Source organism: Rhinatrema bivittatum, chromosome 7, assembly GCF_901001135.1.
Source record: "Rhinatrema bivittatum chromosome 7, aRhiBiv1.1, whole genome shotgun sequence".
Taxonomy (NCBI): Eukaryota; Metazoa; Chordata; class Amphibia; order Gymnophiona; family Rhinatrematidae; genus Rhinatrema; species Rhinatrema bivittatum.
The window spans coordinates 199,068,327-199,094,987 of record NC_042621.1 but is presented as its reverse complement, the minus strand read 5'-3'; the positions used below and the strand labels follow the sequence as shown (position 1 = coordinate 199,094,987).

At 42.3% G+C, this 26,661-nt stretch overlaps 1 protein-coding gene across 1 annotated transcript in view; it reads left to right on the top strand.

Annotated features, from left to right (window-relative positions):
* The window catches only part of CABCOCO1 (ciliary associated calcium binding coiled-coil 1), a 283,371-nt gene extending 257,004 nt beyond the window's left edge, over positions 1-26,367 (top strand). The window contains exon 9 of the mRNA XM_029609746.1: positions 25,483-26,367. Within this exon, the coding sequence (XP_029465606.1) occupies positions 25,483-25,566 (84 nt within the window). The 3' untranslated portion in view covers positions 25,567-26,367. The remainder of the gene's footprint in view (positions 1-25,482) is intronic.
* Positions 26,368-26,661: the final 294 nt, after the last annotated feature.

The window sequence follows — 26,661 nt, the reverse complement described above, 5'->3', positions numbered from 1 at the left end:
AAGTTTATTATGCACCCCCTGTTTAACTGTAAACCAGCATGCTGTGATTGTATCATGAATGCCGGTATATAAAAACCTTAAATAAATAAATAAATAGATAAATAAAATTATATTCCATAGAGTAAAAGTACAATTGTTTTTCAGCATTAAAGAGTTTCCTATACTATATATGGTGCTGCATTGTAGTGCTATAGAAATTAATAGTGGCAGTAGTATATATTACCTATTATTTTATTATATGCAATATGTAGCAGCAAGCATGTAATATTACAAACATTCAATTTACATTTCTCAAACCATGTTCAGTGAAATTTTGCAGTCTAAGTAGGCTCTGCTCAAAATGATATCAAAGCTCTGTACTTATTCAGGACTAAAGAACCTCCTTCAGCACATTGAGTCAAGCTTGATTTCTTTGAAAATAGGATATATTGAAAATAAATAGATTATAGTCATCTTTGAGAGAGATACCTGATGTTGTTATATATATCTCTGCATATATGTTTCTAGGATTCATTCTCTCTAACTCATGGCAAGGGAATTCCCTCCACTGATGTTGCTGTGTCACCTCCAAATTTTTCCATCCCCTCCTTTGCTGGATGCTGATATTCACTTGCCAAAAGATTATTAACATTTACTTCTGAGTTATTCCAATAAGTCAAATGTATTATAGGATTCATTTTAAAAAATCAGAACCAGTTTATCCATCCCTGTCTAAGTGGATAATTTTCAAACAATTCTGTACTATTCAATATACATGTGTATATGGGCACCCAGAAATCTACTATAGTATTTTATAACCTGTGCGTATCTGGTCTGCACAAATTATAAAATACATGTATGCCTACCCTAGAACATATGTGCATATGTTTCCTTAACCCTTCTTTTACTAGCGCCACCTTCGGGATTTGTAGAGGTTTTGAACTATCCTGCTTCAGCCTTGGGAACAGTCATGGTCCTCCAGGTTTCCCCAGATGGTGATCAGAGAATTCTCTGGAAGGACTTGAGGGAGGCTTACCAGATTACAACCAAGTCCAAGGTCCAAAACAAAGTATTGGTTCCAAAATAGAGTTTTATTGTAGATCTAGAAAAACAATTCAAACTCTTGGAGGCACAACTCTTCAAATGACTAAACTCGATTACAGTCCAAAACAAGCTCAATCAAAATCCTCACTCTTCAAATTAGCTTCTTTGGGAATGATAGGTCAAAAATCAGTTTCAGACCCAAGGCCGTTGGGGCAGCATTCTTCACATCAATACTCTTTCCTGAGCAGCAGGGACTTATAGCTTTTAAGTTTAGGGTTTGCACCCTCTGATTGTCTTGTAGGAATCTTTATCCAATTCTTGGATTCACTCATCTTCTTGTCTTTGGCTCCTGAGAACCCGCAGGAGTCCTCACACTCTTTTTCAAAGATGCCTGTGTAAGCATCTTAAATAGACTCTTAGTACTACCCATCCCCTTTTGGAGAATGAACCTCCCACTACACAACCCTATCTACCTCAACCCATCACTCAAACTTTAGAGGGCATTGACCAAATCCCCCTCCAACCCCTGCTTAACAAAAGGAGGCTTGCACTGTGCAAGAGCTCAGCATCCCAGAGCTCAGTGACCTCTGGATGATTCTAGACAGCAGAAATCCTCTTGCAAAGAATATTTAGTAACCCTGGGTAGATTTATGCCCTCCCCCACAAAGGTAAAACGGGGACCTATGATAACCATTTTCTCATTATAACATACCGTAACTACACAATAATAGCACACAAGGCACAGATATCCTTTTCTTTCTTCCTCCAGGAAGCCATCTAAAGGGGTGGATCCATCTCCAAAGGTTCCTATGTCCAGCATAGTGTAGTACATAGAATATAAAAGTTATTTGAATACTGTAAATAAATCTTAATTAAAACATGATATTAACAATTGGGCCGATTCAGTATGGTGCGCTCGGCCGAGCGTACCTTTAGCCCCGCGTTTGTCCCCGCAAGGGGTAATAGCGCGTGGAAAACATGCGGCCAACCCTCCCGCGCGATACAGAAAGTAAAATGTGCAGCGAAGCCGCACATTTTACTTCAGAAATTAACGCCTGCCCAAAGGCAGAAGTTAATTTCGGCCGGCACAGAGAAAGTGTACAGAAAAGCAGAAAAAACTGCTTTTCTGTACATCCTCCGACTTAATATCATAGTGATATTAAGTCTGAGCCCCAAAAATAAAAAAAAATTTTAAATCTGCCCGCGGGTTGGAAGACGGACGCTCAATTTTGCAGGCGTCCATTTTCCGAACCCGTGGCTGTCAGCGGGTTCAACAACCAACGCCGTTAAATTAAGCGTCGGCTGTCGAACCCGCTGACAGCCGCCGCTTCTGTCAAAAAGGAGGCGCAAGGTACGCACTAGTGTCCCTAGTGCCTCCTTTTTACCACGGGCCCTAATTTGCATAACCTTGCTTAGTGAATCGCGCGCCCAGGAGAGTGGTCTGGGCATGCGTCGGGCTCTCCTGCGCCGTTTAATATATCGGCCCGAATATAATATCTTCCCTTGTCCAAGGAAAATAACAACTGTCTTCCAGCAACACTTTTTATAGCAAGATTAACCAGCAGAATTCTGAGAGGAATCCCAAAACTAGATGAATTTTTAACACATATTGATTTTCTATTGTATTACCTCTACCTCATGTGACATCAACCCCAACACCACCTGGCTCAAGGGAGCTATAACATTCATGCACAGTTAGTAGTCAACACATCAGTATCCTCCACTGATCCTTCTGGACTCAGCAGGTAACCTGATAGAAATCTCTTGAACACATTGTGGATCAAGGGACAACATCCATCAGCCCTGGAGGAGCTGACAGGTAACATCCAAAGTAAAACTTCATTACACTGTTCTTCTGGGGGGAAGACAGTGTTAAAAATGTCCAATATACTTCAACAGTGTACTCTTGCGCTGATAGAATACTTCATACAACTGTAGGCTGTCTTGGGGAGAGCCACTACTCCTTATCCATTATCTTTAAGAAAGAGATAGAATTCCTGGAAAGAAAATACAAGTTAGTGTGAAAGAAAAGAAGCAAGAGACAAATAAGACAGAAATCAGGTATTTTTGAATCATTTTTGAAGCTTTTTATAATTTTTTTTCAGAGTTTTTCCAATTTTTCTTTTGAATGTTTAAATCATCATCAACCACTATAAAGCAATATCATGATTGTTTACTACAATTTCCTCAAATATGTTTTTTTTCATATAGGTACTGTGTAGTGTAAATCTTTAGCTTCACAGCTCAAACACAGGATCATTTTAAAGCGAGCACGTGAGCCCATACACATGCCTACTGGCACGCGCACGGAGATACACTTGAATTTTAAAACATGCATGCATTTGCGCTCATATGTTTTAAAATACACATACCTCACATATCTTCCATAGGACCTTGTCAGCTTTGATGCATGTACGTTTGTAAGCGGATTTTAAACATGCTCTTACAAGGGACATTCCCAGTTTTTCCAGTGAGCCCACCAATTTGCCCAGTCTATCTCGAGCTCATCCAGAACCCTCTGGATCTCAAGTTTCACCCTTCACACCCCTCAGTTAACCTGGACCCCTCACCCTGTTGTGTAAGCCCCAAAAATGCGAGATCTGCAGACTTGCTCTTCATCAGGAGCAGAGGTAAAGTTACAAGGCTGAAAAGTCGCCTCCTGCTGCAGCCTCTGGATTTAAAATGCAGAGTTAAGCACGTTACAGTTGCTCTGCCCCAACTCCTTCCCTTTTCTGCCTCTTTTTTTTGTTACTCGCGCGCATGTATATACAGATGTAACTTACGGCTTTTAAAATATGCATCGCTTGTGCACGGCCTACATACTCGCATATATTGGCTTTTTAGCGCGAGCAACGCTCTTTTAAAATTCAGTCCACAGTGTCTAAATCAACTTGAGGCTTCTGGTCTTCTGGCTCACAGGCTATTGAGCCAGTCATCCGCTTCAAGAAAATATTTACCTTTAGACAGAGTGTCTTTTATGTTCAATTGTAAGGCATTCTTGAGATGCTGAGGGGGTTATTCCTCTCAGCACCTGGAAAACAGGAAAAGAGACAAACACACAACTAGAAAGAAATCTCCCTTCAGGCCATTAAGGCCTTTTTAGCAATCCAACTTGCAACAGACAAGAAAAAAAAAGTCAGTGTTACTTAGACAGTTATTTAAACTGGGGCAGCCTCAGACTTAAGGGCTGTACCAGGCTGGGTCTGAAATCTTTATGGTAACTCCCCCCAGGCAGAATGCAGGTGACAGAGATAAACCTCAGTCATCCGTCAAGCTCCTCAGTCTCTACTGCATGTTTTTTCACACAGTGCCCCACCTTTCATTGTTTGCATTACTGCATAATGATCTCCTGCACCATTGGGAGACTTCTTTCCAATCCTCTGTAGCATGGGTCTCTCTTGAAAAAGTAATCCATTTCATCAGATACCCATTCTTCCCTCTTGATGTCAGTGATGCTCATAACAGTCAGGGTCATGTATGGGTAAGAATATCCCCAGTATTCTGATACCATCCTATGTATCCACCTCTCCTCCTGAGTCCAGTTTGGTAGCTTCTTCCGCCCAGGGCACCCAAGAGCCAGCCACGGTTCTTGCAGTAAGGCTAGCATAATGAGTATAGCCAATAGATCCACCTCTAGAGTGCCTCGCCAAAATAGGGAATCTTGGGATCGCCCCAGAAAGCGGCCACTGGTAGACTCACTGGTGCTTGATCACTGATCCGGTTCAGGACTGGCAAATGACCAGCCTGGCGACACACCAGAAGAGGAGAAGTTCTCCTCCAACATGCTCAGTGAATTCTGGATCTCTAAAGCAATGCTTCTTAACCAGTGTGTCATGACACATTAGTGTGTCACGAAGCACCAGAAAATGTGTCACGACCCGCTGCTAGTTAAGCATGCTCTGCCACCAAATATCTTCTCCGCCTGCACGGGACGATGATGAGCTCCTTCTCTCCCTGCAGGGCGGGACTCCTACACTACCCAGGAAAATGCATTGAAGGTGCTAACCAGGACCCCGATGTGTGTGTGTGTGTGTGTGTGTGTAGCCTTATGCGAAATTGGAGGTGGCTCGTGGGAGGGGAGGTGACTAATGGGAGAGACCATTCCCAGAATGAGATAAGAGAGCCACAAGGCTCAGGCAGCATATAGACCACGAACTGGGGTGAGGGAAGGAGAAGCAATGGTCCAAAGAGACAGGTGAGCAGAGGCAACATTGCAGAGCTTGAACCAGGGGTGGAGGGTGAAAGATGCTGAGCAGGCTTGATTTTGCCAGTAGTATTACAGGGACAAAAGCTCATGCCTCTGACTCTAGCTCCTCCCTACTCAGTGGCCTGGTTAAGCAACATGTAGAGAAAGGAGAAGGTTAGAGAGGAGAAAATCAGCAGCAATCGACTTTTGCTCCAGAGGTATTGCTTGATTACTAATTTGCAGGCTACTTGTGTGACTACACCAATCTTCCAATATGAAATGAACATTGGTGGTGAGAAGAAGGGCTAGGATAAGAGAGACTGGTTGGGAGGGGAGGGGTGACTGTGTGTGTGTGTGTGTGTGTCTGAGAGAGAAAGAGTCTGGTTGGGAGGGTAACTGGTATGTGAGAGAGAGACTGGTAGGGGGTAGTCAAGGGATGACTGATGATTGAGAGAGAAACACTGGTCTGGTTGACTGTTGTGTGAGAGAGAAAGGGAGATTGTTGGGATGAATGGTATGTGACAGAGAGACTGGTCAAGGGATGACTGGTGTGTGAGAGAGAGAGACTGGTCGAGGTATGTGACTGGTTTGTGACAGACTGATCAGGGGGAAGGTGACTGTATGTGAAAGAGAGACTGGTCATGGGGTGACTGGTGTGTGATGTCATGCGATGATTTGTATGTGACAGCAAGAGACTGGTCAAGGTGGGTGACTAGTTTGTGAGAGAGGGACTGTTCAGGGAGGGAGGTGACTGGAGTGTGAAAGAGAGACTTGTCATTGTTGACTGGTGTGTGAAAGAGAGTCTGGTCGAGGGGTGATTACTGTGTGTGAGAGAGACTGCTAAAGGGGTAACTGGTTTGTGAAAGACAGAGATTGGTCAAGCTGGGTGACTAGTTTGTGAGAGAGAGAGACTGTTCAGGTGGGGAGGTGACTGGTGTGTGAAAGAGAGACTAGTCATGAGTTGACCGGTGTGTGAAAGAGAGACTGGTTGAGGGGTGACTGGTTTGCGATAGAGAGACTGAGGGAGGTGACTGCTTTGTGAGAGAAAGAGAGAGACTGGTTGGGGGGTTAGTGGTATATAACAGAGAGAGAGACTGGTTAAAAGGTGAATAGTGTGTGGGAGAGAGAGACTGGTCGGGGGAACTGGTGTGTGAGAGAGAAAGAGAGATTTGTCAGGCGGTTGAATGGTATGAGAGAGAGAGAGAGACCCCGGTCAGAGAGGTGACTGGTGTGTGTGAGAGAGACTGTTTAGAGTGGAGATGACCAGTGTGAGAGAGAGAAAGAGACTGGTTGGGGGAGGGGGGACTGGTGTGTGAGAGAGAAAGGGGCAGGTCGGGGGGCTGGGATGGAGGGAGGAAGATATATCAGTTGCCCTCTACAGCTACTTCACTCTCAATTGCCTCAGGTACAAACTTAGGGCCTGATTTACTGAGGTTTTTCTCCCATTCTGTGTCTGTGGGAAAAATGCTCGTAAACAAGGACTTTTGATTGTAAGTCCTCTAGGGGTAGGGACCTACCAAGTATACCTCAATTTATAATTCACCTAGGGCTCGGACCGCATTATAAATTGGGGTTAATATTTAAAAGCAGCTTCAGAAAGGTGGATTTTTAGACTGAATTTGAAGAAGGCCACTGAAGGAGCTTGACACACCAACCCAGGAAGTCTATTCCAGACATACAATGCAGGAAAATGGAAAGCACAGAGTTGGGAATTGGCAATGGGGGGCAGGGCATGTGATAAAAATCTTCCTCTTAAAATTTGCTGCACGTTGTCAGCTCTGCAGACTGGGTATGTTGCAGAGGAAAGAATATAAAATAGGGGGGAAATCCCTAAGTAGTTACGAATGGTTTATGTAGGAGTGCTGGAAAGGAGGATTGGAATGCCAGGCAGGGAAAGTGGAAGAGAGAGGGCTGCTGAGCAGGGAGGGGGATGGGGGAAACAGGGCAGGGAGAGTTGAGCAGGAGATAGAGCGAGCATAGGAGAGGAAGGGAGAATGTTGGCCATGTGTGTAAGTGTGAGGGGATGGTTGAAAGGGAACAATTATTTTGGAGAAGTGAAGGATGGTGGGGGCATGCAGGAAGAGTGACAAAGTGACAGATCCATAATATGTCAGTTCTGGAAATTGTGCATTTCTTCTATCTTTGTACTTTGCTTAGTGCAGGAGGAAATGCATTTCTGTTTCCATTTCTCCAGGTTTGCACTGCATGCAGAGTGGCTTTTTTGGATTTCCATTCCAGTTTCTATCTCCACATATGTAATTTGTAGTCTTTTATTCTGTATTTAGTGAAGGTCGGTTCTGTGCATATGACCAAGGTGAGGTATTTTACTAGCATGTAAGCGTTTGTATCAGTCTTATTTGTTGTGTTTTCTCAATAGGACATGCATTGGTGGTAAACTTCTGCCTTTTTATAAGAAGGGCTATTGCATTTGCTAGTAGCGGGAGTTGTGTTGCTCTTACTGAGATGACACCAGCATCAGAATATCTTTTGTGTATGATGAGTTATATGGGGAATGTACTAATTCTGCTCTGCATCCATTGTTGGGGGTTGAGGGTGTTCCTGTTCATGTGGAGTATATGTTTACATTTAGCCCCATGACGGTCATGTGTTTAGTGTGTCATGTGTTCAGTGTGTCACGCCTGTGAGCATCATCTGTCAGGTGTGTTCCAACAAAAACAAAAAGGTTGAGAACCACTGCTCTAGAGAACAGGAACCCTCTAGCAAAGAATCTTTAGTGACCCTAGGTAGGGCTATATTTCATTATGCACAAATATCAGTAATACTTTGAAAGTATATACCTTTTCTACCTATTTTATTAACGTACATGAGTATGTGTAAAACCCCAACCTGTATGTGGAAGTAAGTATATGTTTTTCAATGCATTTTTAATTGAAATCACCAGTTTGCCAATACCTCCACAGAACACCCAGTCCAGCTCCAGTTCATTGAGACCTCCTAATACTTCACACTTAGTCCTCCCAGTTCTCCTAGACCTCCCACACAACATGCATCCTACCCTCTCTTCTGCTGCTTCTTATTCCTTCATCTCCCAGAATCTCCCTTCTAGACACCAGATTCCTCCTTCCAGCCTCTTACTTCTTTCCCATCTTCACTCTCCAGTCTCTCATTCCTTCCTTCTCTCCCCAACCTTCAACCTTATCATCCTTTCCTTCCTTAAATTCATTCCTAATGTTCCTGTTATGATATCGAGGTGTTTGGTGGATTCTCAGGGGCAACAGTGATGGTATCTCCTATGGGGAGGAGCCCCCATAAGGAACTGAAGCATGTAGGGGTAGGAAAGAGGTGGTCAGAGGTAAGCTGAGTAGAGAAGGGGAGAGGGAAGGGCAGGGACAGTTGAGCAGGGGAGAGAGTGGCACAGGGAAGAGGATGCAGGGGTGGGTGTGTTGGAAATGTTGGACAGGGTATGAGCATGTGAGGGGATAATTGAGTAGTTGGGAGAAGTGAGGGGTGATAGGGGCATGAAGGGGAGTGATGGGTTACAAGAGCCATAATATGTCAGTTTTGAGAATGTGCATTTCTTCTCTCTTTGCTTAGTGTAGGAGAAAATATATTTCTGTTTCTAGTTCTCCAGATTCGCACTGCATGCAGAAGGTCTTCTTGGGGTTTCCATTCCAGTTTTTGTTTCCGCATTTGTAATTTGTGGTATTCTTTTTTTTTTTTTTTTTTTAATTTATATTTTTCAAGTTATAACATTTACAAATGAAATGGTATAATCAAGTATTACATAACTTCACTCATCACAACATTTTAAAGGAAAATAATTGTATTCCAGCCCATATCTAGGAGGAGGGGAGAGTTATTCAATCTACAACACAGACATTTCTCTTTTACAATCAAATACTCCCTATCTACCCAAGCTTAAGTTACTTGAGACTTATCTGAAATAAAACATTGCAAATGGGATGGGTCAAGAAAAACAAATTTGTTGTTTTGAAATAATATCTGACATTTGCAAGGAAATTAAAAAAAAAAAGTAGCTCCAATATTTAACACAGATTGTTTTAAAGACAAAAATAGTTTCCTCCGTGCCTGTGTTGCACGAGAGACATCAGGAAAGACTTGTATTCTTTGACCACAAAAATTACAATCTTTATTTTGAAAATATTTAAGGAAAAACAAGTCTTTATCCCGTTTCAAGGAAAAGGAGACTAACAATGTTGCTCTTGAATTTATCAAGTCCAAGGAGTCTTCCAAAAAAGTAGAGACTCCTGGGCTCTCTAACACATCAACTCCACCCTCCTGAGTATGCAACGTCTTTCTCTTAGGTAGATAATATAATCTAGAAAGTAATGGTATTCTCTCTACTTCAAATAACAACATTTCAGTCACATATTTTTTATATAACTCATCAGCTGATAGTAGTCTTGAAATTGGGAAGTTTAGTAATCTAAGATTACAAGATCTTATTTCATTCTCCAAAATTTCAATCCCACTATACAATATCATGTTATCTTTAATGGAAGATACATTTACAGCCTGCAATTTATTTACTGCTGGGTTCAATTTTGCAACTTCCTTCTCTAACCTCTCAGTCCTTCTATCCAATTCCTCAAATTTTTCTTTAGATTCTACAGAGAATGTATGCACATTGGATATAAAACCTGACATTTTCTTGTCTATTTTAGAAGATAATTTCCATACATCCAATAGAGTCAAATTCTCTGGCTCAACATTAATTTCTCCCCTTCACTTCTTATTTCAGGAATTATAGATGGACATTTAACCTTATTATCGCTGTCAGTTGCCTCGCCACCCAAAACTGCTTCCAATTGTATAGTCTGTTCTGGTGGGAGTCCATTACCTCTTTGGGTATGTATCCCTACAACCGAGGGAACTATAACTTCATTAGCTGCCGATGCTACTTCCAGTACGGGTTGTAGGGGAGATTGTATAGCCCTGGGGCTTCGGGAGGCTCCTAAATAGGTATTCCCTTCCAATATATCCCCGACAGACTCACCCACATACACAACATGGGAGTCCGTCTGGCCAATTCTCTTTGTCATGGGAGTTGTAGGCGAGGAGGCATAAGTTTTGGATTTTCTTTTCCTTCCCATAATTTTCACCTAGGGGCATGCGCCGGCGGCTGCGTGCCACTGTGCCCTTACTTTTAAGCTGTCCCGGGGCACTCACAGATGACATCACTGTCAGCGGGGTTCCGCCCCTCCTGTCTGGGCCTCCCCTCTCTCGACCAGGAGAAAGGTTTTACTCTCAAAGCTACCCGTAAGTAGCAACTGTAGTCGAGGATTCCCGGCGTGCAGACCTCTCTCTCCTCTCCTCGGTCTTGGCGCCGCTGTGCCCTTACTTTTAAGCTGTCCCCGGGCACTCACAGATGACGTCACTGTCAGCGGGGTTCCGCCCCTCCTGTCTGGGCCTCCCCTCTCTCAACCAGGAGAAAGGTTTTAATCTCAAAGCTACCCGAAAGTAGCAACTGTAGTCGAGGATTCCCAGCGTGCAGACCTCTCTCTCCTCTCCTCCAATTTATGGTATTCTATTCTATATTAGGTGAAGGTAGGTCTGTCTGTATTCTGTGTGTGTGTGACTGAGATGAGATACTTTACTAGCAAGTAAGGATTTGTATCAGTCTTATTTGTTGTATTTTCTCTATATGATATTGCATTGGTGGTGAGCTGCTGCCTTTTCATGGGTAGGGCTCTTGCTGTTTCATTTCTTGGAGTTAGTGCTGCTGAGGTATGGCAGATTTGATAGACATGTACAGAGTGGGGTTTGTTTGTATTATTTTACAATGCACCTGGTGGTAGGGGGAGTTTGTGATGCTGTTATTGAGATGACACCAGAATAGAATACTTTTTTTGTATGGTGAGTTGTACAGGGAAATGTCTTAATTCTGCTCTGTACTCATTGTTAAGAAGCAGGGTGTTATGCATCGGCTCCTGAGGAAGGAGGAGTTAGCAACCTGTTATGCATCAGCTCCTGAGGACGGAGGAGTTAGCAATCTGTTAAGCTCTACTCCTCAAGAAGGGAGGAGTTAGCAATCTGTTATGAATCGGCTCCTGTAGAGGGAGGAGTTAGCAATCTGTGGAAGGAGGAGTTAGCAATCTGATATGCTCAGCTCCTGTAGAGGGAGTAGTTAATAATCTGTTAAGGTATAGACTGAGGAGTTAGCAATCTGTTATGAACTGGCTGAAGACTCCTGATGGGGAAGTAGTAGCAATCTGTTACCAGTGGAGTGCTTGGAGAGGGCATTTGGCTGTAGAGGAATGTAGATAGGTGGATCCTTGGGCCGATGGCAGATGACTGCGCCTCCAGGAGGATATCCTGAGAGGGACCACCGGCTAGGCTTGGGTATGGAGACACACAGATAATTCTTTTATTAGACAGGTTAGTAGAACCACCAGAGGGTGGCAGTAGTGAGCTGATATGCCTGGCAGGGCTGAAGTCCCACAGGAACTGGAACAGCGATCCCAGGGTTGCTGAGCTGTAGAGAAACTATAGGTAGTGAGTAGACAGGGTATGCTGTATACATAGCCAGAACTGGATGACAAAACTCACATAAGGTCTTAAGGAGGCTCAGTAGCTGGAAAGGGTTAGGCCCTCGAGTCCCTGGTTCCAGGGAAAGCTCTGAGAGAGCGATGGTAACTCACAAATGTCTGTATCTGCAATAGCTTCCAGGCAGTAGAGAATCTTCAGAGTGTTCAGGAACATGGGCCCTCAAGAAGCGAGTACCGGTTCCTATCTGCAATCTGAAATAAAGAAAAGAGAGCGAGGCCCCCGAGGAGCGGGTACCCCTGGTAAGTCCAAGGAGGCAGAGTAGCTTGGGAGAAAAGCCGAAGCAATCCGCTTGCTAACTCAATTCGTTAGCGAATACTGAGTCCTTTTATATTGGAAGCGGATGACTTCATCTCAGGGGGACATCCCTAAGGTTCGCGCCCTTGCTGGTACATCAATCGGAGCGCGTGCCCTACGTCATCAGGCAACACGGCGGATCCGCAGCGTCGTGCCGGTCCAGGGACGCTGGAGGGAGACGGCAATAAGACGCCGTGGCAGCTTACCGTCCATCAGACCTGGAGGGAGTCGCCACAGAGGTAAAGAGGGTGGAGTGAGGGTGTCGAGCAGCGACGGACGCAACATGGGGGACTCTTGTGGTTGCAAAGTATATGTTTATATATAGTCCCATAATGGTTATGTGTTCAGTGTGTCACGCATGTAAGCACCATCTCCCAAGTGTGTCCTGATAGAGAAAAGGTTGAGAACCACTGACCTAATTAATCAATTAATTTGTAACATCTCATTAAAATCATCCATAGTACCTGAAGATGGGAAGATAGCTAATGTAACCCCAATATTTAAAAAGGGCTCCAGGGGTGATCCAGTTAACTATAGACCAGTAAGCCTGACTTCAGTGCCGGGAAAAATCATGGGAACTATTATAAAGAATAAAATCACAAAACATTTAGATAGACAGGATTTAATGGAACACAGCCAGCATGGATTTACCCAAGGGAAGTCTTGCCTCACAAATCTCCTACATTTTTTTGAAGGGGTAAATTAATGTGGAAAAACGGTGAACCGGTAGATGTGGTGTATTTGGATTTTCAGAAGGTGTTCGCAAAGTTCCGCATGAGAGGCTTCTAAGAAAACTAAAACATCATGGGATAGGAGGAGTTGTCCTTTTGTGGACTGCAAGCTGGTTAAAAGACAGGAAACAGAGAGTAGGATTAAATGGCCTGTTTTCACAGTGGAGTGCCTCAGGGATCTGTACTTGGACCAGTGCTTTTTAATATATTTATAAATGATCTGGAAAGGGGTACAACGAGTTAGGTGATCAGATTTGCGGATGACACAAAATTGTGCAGAGTAGTTAAATCTCAAGCGGATTGTGATGAATTGCAGGAGGACCTTGTGAGACTGGAAGATTGGGCTTCTAAATGGCAGATGAAATTTAACATGGACAAGTGCAAAGTGATGTATATAGGGAAAAATAACCCTTGCTGTAGTTACACAGTGTTAGGTTCTATCTTAAGAGTTACCACCCAGGAAAGAGATTTAGGCGTCATAGTGGATAATACATTGAAATCGTCGGTTCAGTGTGCTGTGGCGATCAAAAAAGCAAACAGAATGTTAGGAGTTATTAGGAAGGGAATGGCAAATAAAGCGATGGATGTCGTAATGCCTCTGTTTCGCTCCATGGTAAGACCACATCTTGAATACTGTGCGCAATTCTGGTCACCGCATCTCAAAAAAGATATAGTTGCACTGGAGAAAGTTTAGAGAAGGGCGACCAGAATGATAAGTGGCATGGAACTGCTGCCCTATGAGGAAAGGCTAAGGAAGTTAGGGCTGTTCAGTTTGGAGAAGAGAAGACAGAGGGGGGATATGACAGAGGTCTACAAAATCATGAAAGGACTTGAACAGGTTAATGTAAAACAGTTATCTACTCTCTCAGATAATAGAAGGACTAGGGAGCACTCCGTGAAGTTAGCAAATATCTCATTTAAAACAAATCGAAGAAAATTATTTTTCACTCAGCACATAGTTAAGCTCTGGAATTCATTGCCAGAGGATGTGGTTATGGCAGTTAGTGTAACTGGGTTTAAAAAAGATTTGGATAAGTTCCTAGAGGAAAAATCCATAAACTGTTATTAATGAATAAGCAATAGTAGCTTGAGATTTATTTAATATTTGGGTACTTGCCAGGTACTTCTGACTTGGTTTGGCCACTGTTGGAAACAAGATACTGGGCTTGTTGGACTCTTCGTCAGACCCAGTATGGCATGTTCTTATGTCATGGGGCTAAATTTAAACATGTATTCCACATAAACAGGAACACCCTCAACCCCCAAAAATGGATGCAGAGCAGAATTAGTACATTCCCCATACAACTCATCATACACAAAAGATATTCTGATGCTGGTGTCATCTCAGTAAGAGCAACACAAACTCCCGCTACTACCAAATGCAATAGCCCTTCTTATGAAAAGGCAGACGTTTACCACCAATGCATGTCCTATTGAGAAAACACAACAAATATGACTGATACAAATTCCTACATGCTAGTAAAATACCTCACCTTGGTCACATGCACAGAACCGACCTTCACTAAATACAGAATAAAAGACTAAAATTACTCATGTGGCCTGAGAGGCCCCTAATATTTTTATTATATTAATATATGAGAATCAGGAGAGTGGGAAGAGGGGTATGTGAGGGAAGGAAGTGAGAGGGAAGCGGGATCCCCTTTTTGAACTCCCATCTCACCTCTACTCCCCCCTTTCCTTTCACCCACTCTCCTTCTTTCCCCTTGTTCGTACTCTTTCCTTCCCTTATTCACCCCTCTGACACTCACCCACTTCTCTCACCAACATTCCATTCCCTCTCATATATACCCCTCTTCCCACTCACCCCATTCTTTCATTCTTTCATTCTTTCCTTTCCCTCTGAGTCATTCCTTTCCTCCCCCACCTCGTTTTCCTTTTCCTTGCCCTACCTCATCTTCCGTTTGACTCAGCATCCTCAGTCATCTGCTTCCTGTGTGCAGCAGTTCACCATTGGGATGTCACTGCTCAGCAGCACGCCGCGGGTTCTCGTATTGCTGGCGAGGGGTGGAAAATCCCATCAGCATGTCATGGAACACTTGTTGTCACGCTGGGCTGCATTTGGATATAGACGAAAAGGCCATGGCAGTGTTTGCAGCCTGCATGGACTCTTTCTTCTGCGGCGCCACCTTAAAAATTTTGCACCATGCCCTGCCTAATTCTAGAAATGCCAGAGATATGAGGAAGACAGACTTGTGATCCACTGCGCAGCCCGTGCCCAGTCCTGAAATGGTGTGGCAGTAGTGCAGGACCGGCCCCACCATCTTCCCAACTTTTTTTGTCGCTACCCACACCTCAATTCCTCAGCAGAGATGGGGGAGTCGGTGATCGAAGAACACAGGAAGACAGTGAGCCTGCATTATAGTAACGTTACCGCGGGGTCTGCAGTACAGCAGCAATACTTGAACCTGCAGCAATTTTACTGGGTGGCAGCTGAAAGAAAACTGTAACAGTTTTATTGCAACGTGGGACCAACAATACTTTTTTGTAGGTCACATATGAAGGCAAATAAGTGGTTAAGCCAGCCTACCTGGTGCCATCCACCAGTTTCAGAAGAACGCAGTGCAAGATTAGAGTTCAAGCAGTCAGGGCAGTTGCTTTACTACTTGCTAGTAGTCTTGCAAGTACACTGTGCAGCTATGCTGACACCACTCCCCACTACAACACAGGGGCTCAGCCACAGTACAAAGCAGGAGCTCAGGGTAGACCTTCTGAGCAAATTTATCTCATGCATATTCATTGTGGATATCTTGAAAACCTGACTAGAACAGGTTTGGGAAGCTAGTGTGGGAAACTGACAAGCACGGGGGTAACGGGGAATTGGATTCAAACTACCAACGAGGGCTCTGACTTTTATGGTCTGGAAACAAATACGTATGGGATAACCTATACGGCACAGCAGATACTACCATAAGCTTTCTGGGCAGACTGGATGGAGCATTTGGTCCTTTTCTACCATCATTTCTATGTTTCTTTGCTCTAGGTTATACATGTTTAGACCTTTAACTCTATCTCCATATGCTTTAGATTGAAGACCACTGATCATTTTAGTAGCCACCCTCTGGACCAACTCCAACTGGTTTATATCTACAAAATTATACACAGTATTACAAATAAGGTCTCCTTCCCTCTCCCTTCTTTTCTCCCATCCCAGATTCCTGATTTTCCCCCCTTTCCTTGATCTTCCTTATCTTCCATCCTCCTCCCCCCATTCTCAATCCTCTTTCCTCCACATACTCCTCCCTCCTATCCACAGACCTTTCACCTTCTCCTCACCCCATTCCTAATCCTCCTCCTTTTCTCTCCCCATCTCTGATCCTCTCACCCTTTCTTTCTCTTCTGCCCATCCCTGAGATCTAATATCTGCACTGATACTAAGATCCCTCTCCTCATCCAATACATATATAAGCAAGGTTGGAAAATTACTTAATTTTTGTAGCATAATATAAAAGATGGAAACATTTACCAATATGTTTCAGAATTTTCAAATTTTTGCCACAGAATCTACCCCTGAGCTACCACAGCAAATCTGTGAGGCTGTGCCTTAGACCTCCTGCTTCCTCTTGTCAGACCTTATTAGGGGGGGGAGAAGGAGGTAGATGACAGTAGCAACAGTGCCTAGGGGTGACAAAACTCTAAATCCATCTCTGCTCAGCAGTGGCCTGCGATGACATTTATAATAGGGGATTCAGTCTCACCCCCTCAGCCCCCTCTCCACTTCCAACTCCCCCCCCCCCCAAGTCTTCATCAGTCTCGCTCCCTCTGTCCCCTCTCCCCTCCCGCACCACCCACCCCCAAGTCTTCACTAGTCTTTCTCCCTCTGTCCCCTTTACCCAATATACAGAAGACAATTGGAACCCATATGGTATTAGGTGTTTTGTAACATGCATTGAGTGTGGGCTTGGCCTTCAGAAAGCCATGAATAAGCAATTACAATATAGTAGACTTCCCATTCCAAAACAGCACTAACTGCTGACAGTCAAACAATAACAACCCTATCTATAAAACAGCAACACTGCAAATATTACATCAGGTCCTAAAATGTGCCACCTATTATGTAAACAGAACAAGCCAGGCTACCTAAAAATATCTGCAAAATAAAAATTACCTGTACCTAAAAATATTATACAAAAGCTTTTAAAACTACCTAGGCCCTTTCTATAGATGTCAGGTCAGAGACATTCACATCTAAAGACAGGTCTTATATTGTCTCAATAGCTCATGTACAGTATTTTGGGATAATACTTGCACAGTCCAATAAAAGTTATCATAGCCGGCCAAGAATACAGTTTACTCCAAGAGACAAATCTGTCATATCAAAGCAACACTAATTCCCAGGACTCAAACATCAACCTCCCTACCCAGGAAAGAGCAAATATTAAATCAATAAAATATTTAAATCAGCACACATATCAAATAACATCTAACAATTAAAACTAATAGGGATTAAAAAAAATCCTCTGCTCTCCATACCTGGGAACTTTTAATTTCCAGTCACTCAGATTGTCCTGGGGAAGTGGGGGGGGGGGGGGAAATAGGTTACACAAACTTTATCCTCTTTCTCTTCTCCATACACATGCTAACACACATGTTCATTCTCTCTTACACACACACAGGAACTCTGTCATATCAATGGCTCTTTCTTCACACACACACACAGGCACTCTCTCCCACTTAATGGCTCTCCCTCCCTCACACACACATACACACAGGCACTCTCTCACATTCAGTGTATCTCTCTCCCTCACATGTATAAAGGCACTCTCTCACACTCAGTGGCACTCACACACACAAGTACTCTCTCACACAAAAGAAGGACACATTCGCACTCACTGGTTCTCACAAACATAGGCACTCTCACAATCAGTGGCTCTCTCTCCCTCACACACACATACTCAGGCATTCTCTCAGATTCAGTAGCTCTCTCCACACAAACACACACAGACACAGGCACTCTCTCACACTCAATGTCTCTCTCTCTCACACACTCAGTGACTCTCTCCCTCACACACACCCAGACACAGGCACTCTCTCCCATTCAGTGGCTCTCTCTCCCTCACACACATATACTCAGGCACTCACATTCAGTAGCTCTCTCCACACACACAGAGACAGACACAGGTATGCTCTCATATTTAGTGGCCTACATGCTTTCACACACACACTCTCTCTCTCTTTTTCACTCACTCAGGATTAGGGCCCCCTGTTCTCTTCTCCACATTTTCGTCATGTTGCTGGGTCATGACTCCTTTAATTTTCAGCTGCAGTGGTATGGGCTCCACAACGGCCTGCCATGACTTGTCTTCAGCTGCCAACGGGATGGGTTCTGCTGGTGGTTGTGGGGTCTCCTCTCTTCTTCAGCTGCCGCAAGATGGGCTCCACGGCAGCTTGCTGGATCATGTATTTGTTGTGGCATGGACTCCAGCAGGAGTTGCTTTGATGCAACGTCATCTCCTGCTGCTGCGGAGCTGATCTCATGATAGGAGCTGTGCAATCGGCCCCACGACAGCAGGAGATGTCATGCACTTAAATGCAACTTCTGCTGCCAGCTGGAGGTCAATGAAGTCAATTCCTAACAAGCAGGGTGCCTCAGTTACAAAACAGATATTCTGATTGAATTTCCTACTGCTATGCTATAGCAGGACAAAGGTAAAAGCGCTGTTGCAACTTTCTTAGCACAACTCATGTTTATTTATTTATTTATTTAAAATACTTTGATACTGCCTTCCTGATCAAAAGTTCATTCAAATTGGTGAAAATCCCAAAATAAATACAAAATATAACAATTTTAAAAATCCAACCTCCCCACATGTGTTTAAATTGAAGTTAAAGCTGTGGCCTATTTATTAAACTGTTGGGATTTAACATGTAATAAAATTTTATGTTCAAAGAAGAAATCTGTACAGCAACAATTTGATTTTCTGTTCATACCTTCACTAACATTACTACCTTGATGAAGTTTCAAAATGGAATGGTGGTGCCAAGCAGTTCTAAAGGTCTATTCAGTTCTTTACTTCAACTCTCCCACCAGCCTTTTTCAAATCATTGGTTTCAACTCCAATTATAATTAACAAAGAAAAATGTTATTTTTTTTATCCTTGCAACCTTCAGCTTCAGAGTCCCCACTTGTGTGGCTGATTTCATCCTGCTTGTTCATGAAGAAAGCAAAGTTGTTTACCTGTAAAAGGTGTTCTCCCTAGACAGCAGGACAAATCAGCCATACAGCCCCACCCTTCTCCCTGTAGAGTTGAAGTTTAACTTATAAATAAACTGAGGGTACTTTCACAGTGACGGGTGCATGGGAACACCTGCACATGTTCAATAAATTCTCCTAGGTCTTTCTGTGATCTCTGTGACCACGGTACACGTTGGCACCATCAGATGGCATCACTCACTATCTAAGGAAAACACCTGTTACAGATAAGCAACTTTGCTATCTCTGGATGAGTTTTTTTCCCAAAAGAACTTAGCCAGTTAGTGCCTGATTTTCAGCAATAACCAGCTAAGTTCAGTTGAGGACCCAAGCCACAATAGGGCCGATGCAATAAAGTTGCGTAGAAAGCGGGCGCTGAACAGTCAGTGCCCGCTCTCTTAACGTGTCCCCAAGGGAGGCGCCATGCAATATTTAAATTAGGGGGTCGTGTTAGCAAGGCGGCACGAGGGTCACTTGCGCGACCCTAGCGCCTCCTTGCTAACGCGAACCCAATCAGTTTCGTGACTGCCTTACGCCAGTCACGAAAACCGACACTGGGTTTATCGGCGTCAGTTTTCCTTATCAGCAGACAGCCACGAAAACCGACGCCGATAAACCTGGCGTTGGTTTCGTGACTATCGTTCGCCGGTAAGGAAAACCGACACCGAATTTAGTGGCGTCGGTTTTCCTTACCGGCAGACGGCCTTCACGAAAACCAACGCCGATAGACCCGGCATCGGTTTTCCTTATCAGCGGACAGCAGTTACGAAAATTGATGCCGGGTTTATCGGCGTCGGTTTTCCTTACCGGCAGACAGCCACGAAAACCAATGCTGATAAACCCGGCGTTGGTTTTCGTGACTCGGCTGTCCGCCGGTAGAAAACAGACGCCGATAAACTCGGTGTCAGTTTACGTGATGGGTCAGACTGTCTATTTTTTTTTTACTTTTGTTTCCTTTATTTTTCATCCTACTTAATATCACAACAATATTAAGTAGGAGGCAGTACAGAAAAGCAGTTTTTTCTGCTTTTCTGTACTTTTTTTGATACGCACAGCTATTAACACCTGCTCCAGGCAGGCGTTATTAGATGACAGTTAAATGTACGTCTGAGACTCACATTTTTTTTTTTTTTTGCATCAGGATTGAATGCCTAATAACCTCATTCACATGCATTTGCATGTTATGAGCATTATTAGATTCCCTCCGCATTGGACGCGTATTGGATATGCGCTAATCCCCTTATTGTATTAGGGGATTGATTAGCGCCTATTCTACCCGCTTCCAACTGCAGGTTAACATTGCGCTCGGCTGAGCACACTGTATTGCATCGGCCCCAATAAATCTAGCTAGTCACATTTTGAATGGCTAGATTTAGATAAAATATTCAGTTGAAAGCTGTTTAGACTGAGCTGAATGTTTCCCTAAAGATAACTGACTAAATTAGCTAGATATCGTAACTACTTAAACAGGCTTTTCAATATGGAAGACTTCACAGTTCTTATGAAATCAAAAAATAAAAAATAAAATCAACATCTAACAATGCTTTATATTGTTGTTCAGTATCTGCTACCCAAGTGTAAAATCTGTATGTTCTCTGCAAGTGTAAGAGACGTTTTGCATCTTTTGAGTCACTGAATACTTATGAGTAAGAGGAGGTTTCAACATTTTTAAACATGTGACAGTGTATTAGCAAACCAAACCAGAGCAGTTACCTATCAGAGAAGCCCATAAAGGTATGAGGAAATTAGTTAAACCAGTACACTTATCACATACAGACATATTGTAAATTTGAAGTGCAAGCACGAGGTAGAAAAAATGTGTTTGTAAATTGCATCTTGGGGGTAAGATTTAAGTGATAGCTAAATACAGAGGATTGTGAAACATACACAAATAACTGGATTGGAATAAGCAGAGACTTGCTTCCCATGAGCCTACATTGTTATTTGTTTAATCATCTGATGTTATTGCACTTTTTGCATTAACACTCAGTGATCTAGTGCCAATATAATAAGCCAAAGTCCTAGATTTAATAAGGGGTATTAAGTGTATTGTGGTAAAACACGTTTTACACAAAGCATTATTGAGAAATGGCAGTAAGACCAAAGAACTTGCTATTCTGTTAATGGATACAATGCAGTTTAATTATATTAAGTTCAAAATATATGGCTATATTACATTGTTAACCTCAGGAATTTGTAAGAAAAAGCCAGAACACTGACATGGGTTTTTAAAAGTATTAACATTTTTGTTTGTTACAATATTCCATACAAATAAGGTCCTGGTGATCCATCTTTCAGAGGCTGTGGAAATCGCTGTAGGGTTATCCATCCGTTATATTGTTTTTTGTGAAGCAAAATGCTGAGGAAAATCACTTTCATTAACTCTAATTTATTTCTTTCAAACCTAGCACTTGGGTTTGTTGTGTATGAGGTTGGCATCTGTCAAATAACATGAGGCTTGAGTCTTCCAAGTTTAGAACTTGAAAAAAATTCTAACAGAAAGATAATCATCAGGTTTAGTGAATAAATAATAATCAGATTGTATGTTTAAAAATACATAGCTTAGAGCCGATATCTATCTTGGAGATACTGTACAAACCCCCTTTACACAGCATTTTATGTCTGTCCTAACTCTGAATTTTACAGTATATTACCAACTTTATTTCAATATTCAGAAGTTTCATTATTTTTTCTGATTTGAATGCCCACCCTCCCAAAGCATCATGCATGTAGGGATGGAAGACCCGTTCTGAGCATGCTTGCATCCTTCATTGCCCAGCTCAGAAGTTATAATTTCAACTCCGCTCCAGGAATCCAAGTTGAAATGCTGTTCTATAGGAGGTTTGACAATGCATCTCCTCAGAATTTGATGAATGAGCAGGGTCACTCCAAAACACAAGGTGTACATCAAAGAAATATCCAACCTGGTAAGGCTAAGAGTAAATATTATGAAATCATATTTCCTGGCTTGTTTTTATATAGCCTGTCCTTAATTGAATGAAATCAGTCATTCATTGCTATCAGCTACGTGACCTGGTATGAAATGAATAAAGTCCTTTAACTCAATAACAACCAGTGCAAATGGGTCACAAGGACCATGTTGTTTTGATCATTGTCTAAGACAGAAACAATAGCTCCTTTACTCTGGTAGCCATTAATTGCCATTTTGGTCTTTATCTGCCATCATTTCCTATGCTAGTATGTTACCGTAGCACCAGCAGAGAAATGTAGGGGAGATCCTTCCTCTTTTTCTGAAATTCATTTTGCAGTGTGAGAATTAAAGCTCTGAGGATATTCCCTATTAGGTTCTACTGTCCGCCATAAGTAAAATATTTTACAGTGGCAGTAGTAGGAGACAATTTTATAACAGCCTGCATAGCTGCAGAGTACACAGACATTTGCCTGCAAGTACTTGCAGCTAATTTTCACAGAGAAACTATCTGCGTAGTTTGTGAAAATTAGCTAGTGTAAAGTATGCATGCTAAAAGCATCCACATATTTTCTATTTTTACTTTGCTCTTTTATCCCACTTTATTAGTTCCAAAAAGCTACCCAAAGTGATAGGGATGTGCACAGAAAACATTTTTGGTTCACTATTTTGAGTCAGTTCCCCTTTTTTTATTCATTTTGCTTGTTTCATTTCCAAGTTCATTTGTTTCATTTGTTATATTATTTCATTTGTTTCTGTTAAAGGCAATGGAGGATGCAATGCATCCTATTTTGGACTCTATCATTTGGGTTTACTATCCAAATTTAAGGAGAGGGGCAAAACAGAAGAGTGTCATGAACAACCCAAGGCACCGTGAGCAGGGGTGGAAGGACCATTTATGAAATTGGGCAGTGCCCAAGGGCCCACAGCACTCTCTGCTAGTCTCGAATGGGTGGTTAGGGGCCATTGATCCTTATTGCCTGAAGGCACAGATCACTGTCAGTCTGTTCCTGACCGTGAGCAAAGCAAAGTGGTATCAATAATAGCATGAAAACCCCAAGGCACCTTAAGAGAGGCAAAAGGAGCCAACAACATTGTTATGGACACCTCAAGGCACCATTAATTTATGGAAACTAACATGTAAATGGATTATGTTCACGGATCCCTGATACGGACCATGTTTTTGATTAACTTCATTGGGAGGGACCAGATCTCAGTATAGTTAGTGCAGGGGCTTATTGGTGAGGTCAGAGTACAGCTTATTGACAGCCGCTCTGACCTCACCAATAAGCCCCTGCACTAATTATACTGAGATCTGGTCCCTCCCGATGCAGTTAATCGAAACACGGTCCGTGTCAGGGGTCCATGAACATGAGCCATTAAGATGTTAGTTTCCATAAATTAATAAAACATTTTTTGAACAGCTTTTTGAGTTCTTGTGGACATTTCAAGTTTATGCGCATAAATGCCAAATAAAGGACTCTGATACCACAAACTCCATAGGTTAACACTAGCCCCAGAAACTTTACTCCAGCTCTAAGCAGGAGTCAGAATTAAATTTACAATGTTAAGAAATCATGAGTAAAGTCTTTGCACCTCTCTTTATTGGGGAATAAAGCTAATGCTTTGATTAACATGGAATTTGCATGGAGGAAAGAAATGAAGTGAAATGGTGCAAAACACTCCTCAAGTAGGACATACTTGAAATAGTAGATGGCCTGAAAAATCACTCAGCCCAGCAAAATCATACCTCTCAATCTACTATCATCAAACAATATTGCCTCCTTTGAGAACAAGATCAAGGACTTCCGTTTGCACTCTGAAGACATCTCCCACACAGAGACAAACTCTACCAAAGTATACTAGAGGGATGGAACTCATTCACTCCAATCAATGAAAAAGATCTCCAGAAAACTTTGTCCAACCTACGTGACAACCTGCACCCTTGCCCATCCAAGCTAGTGAAGCTAGCAAACGAGGACCTCAAAATCTAGGCATCTCTCTAACGGACTGCTATCTACAGACCTGAAAAAAGCTGTGATTTTGCCATTGCTAAAAAGGCCAGCCTGGGGAGGAACCCATGTGAAGAGCCTGGACACTGGCTGCTGCTATTGGGAGACACATCCATCTAAGCTCTGCCTCCTGACCACAAACTCGGCATCAGGAAGAGTACATCTGAGGCATGCAGCGTTTGTTCCACAGGAGAGTCCATACGAAGAGCCTGGAGTAACACAAACAGGTCTAGTTTTCAGGACATCCACAATGAATATGTATGAGATGTGTTTGCTTACAGTGGAGGCAGTGCATGCAAATATACCACATGCATATTCATGGTGGATAGCCTGAAAACCAGACCTGGTTGTGGCATTCTAGGATTGACATTGCCTACCTCTGGTCTAGGGTTTAGCATCTAAGATTTAATGATAACAAATGCAGAGTTCTGCACTTATGCTGCAAAAATCCCATGGGAGAGATACAGTATAGTAATAAATCTATATAATAAATAAATCAGTGTGCACTGTCTGTCACCTGATCATCCATCAAACTTCTCTCACCTCTCTACCTCTTCACTGGATCATTGGATTGCCTTTTCTGATTCACTTATATTTCTGGTGATGTCATCTTTTCTCATTCTATTCTGACCTGAGGAACAGCATATTAGCTCTCGAAAGCTAATCAAGAAATGTTTTGTTAGTCCAATAAAAATGTATCATTTGTAAATTTTTGGGGTTTTTTAATCTGTTAACCTTTATTTCCATCCAGTCAAGTGGATTAATAGGCATACACAATACTTTACTGCATATTTTTCTCAGGGTTTTGTGCATATTTTTTATGCCTACACTACCTTGTTACATCGAGAATATAGTTCTATAAACAAAAGTGTGCACAGTCTAGCACACAATATTATGTTGGGACCTGAGGCCGGAGTAAATATATTCAGGTTTGGAATGGTATCAATAATGCTCTGCTTTTGCGTGAGTCAGTTCTGGCAAGCACTTTCATGAGCAGAAAGGAGGGTGTTTGTGATGGACCCCTCACACTGTGCTACAATTTCTTTTTTCAAGTTACAATAATGTTTTTTTCATCATCAGCCTCTTTAACAACAGTTGCTTTTCAGCAAACCTTGAATATCTGTTGCTATTTGCCCTCTAAAAGCCAAAAGTAATTAGGGTGAATTAAATCCATTGTCATCTCACTGTTAGGTTTGAAGTATAAATAAACAAAGGAAAGTACTAACAAGAATTCCCAGAGTAATTATTCTGATTTATGTTTATTGGTAAAATCTTTCTTAAAATAGAGATAAATTACACTATCTTCCACCACAAGCTTGCATGAAAAATGACATTCCAATTACCACTTCCTGTTCATAGGAGATATCATACATTGGTATTGTACGTAATAGTATGATAAAGTGTTATCACATAAATGCAGGCTACTGCACTGTAATGTCTGCAGAACAGGAAGGTGTGCAAAGGATAATGTCTGTCTTATGGTATTACAAATATGTCAAAACCACAAAGACAATGTACTACACAAGATAGCTCCATCATAACTGTTTCTATGATTGTCTCTGCAGACTGATATAAATGAGAAGCTGCGTGTGCAGGAAGAGGCCTACACTGTCAGAATCGACAAACTGAAAAAGAACAAAGTGCTCTGAGTAATTGCATGTTCTGAACTTTGCTGCACATTCTATACCAAAATAGCTATCTACTGTTCTGTCTCAATGATTCCACAAAATTTGAATGAAAAAGAAAGTCGGGTTATTGTTGCCTTATTATAATATCTACTATGATCACAAATCTTTATAGAAACTTTAAAACACCTGTTCCATATCCTAGCAAAATAAAATAGGCTTATATGAAAACTGACACATTTTTGTGAACCATGACTTTTATGTGTACAATACATGAAAAGCTATGATAGAAAAGTAGATTTTAAAAGAACACATTTTGTTTTCTTGCTTTTTGGTCAAATTGAGGTGAATACCACACAAAAGAATCTATCTTGGGTTTCATTTTCTTTATACATTTTCTTTATACATTTATCAGTGAAGAATTAATTAACACCACAACATGGAATAAGCAGAGATGATCCCTAGTGGTGAGGAGGTGAAGGGGAGGCCAGGGATTGCCTGAAGTCTTTGGAGTTCCTCTGAGATAGCCTAATGGTCCTTGTTTGCTTTCATATTGGATGACATTGGTAGAAGAGGCAGCGCTAGTATTAGGGGAACTTTCAGCCTTGCACACCTCTTATGAGATTTTAATAATTAAACACAATAATCATGATGGTCCCCACCACCACCTTTCCCAAGACAATCCTGAGGAAAAAAAACCCCACAAAATTGGACATCATACTTTTAAATATTAAACTTTGTGAGGAGATCCTGAGGCACTACTTGGAGATCCTACAGCTAGGATTAGCATGGGTATCAAAGCAACTGAGCGGCTTCCTGCATCAGTAGAGGAGGAATGGAACATTTGGAAGGCACTAAATTGTAGGGATGTGCATTCGTTTCATCCGTTTCCTATACAAGCATGTAATATGAAACGAATGCACATCTAATTGACATGTAATGGGAAACGAATGAAACAAATGTATATCCCTACTAAATTGCCACTATACTCAAGTCGGCAAGTAAAGAGTTGACACAGCAGAATGGGATAGATTTTAAAAGCCCTGCGTGCAAAGCCCCGGGACGAGTGTAAGTCCCGGGGCTTCGTAAAAGGGGCGAGAGGGGGCGGTCTGAGGCAGG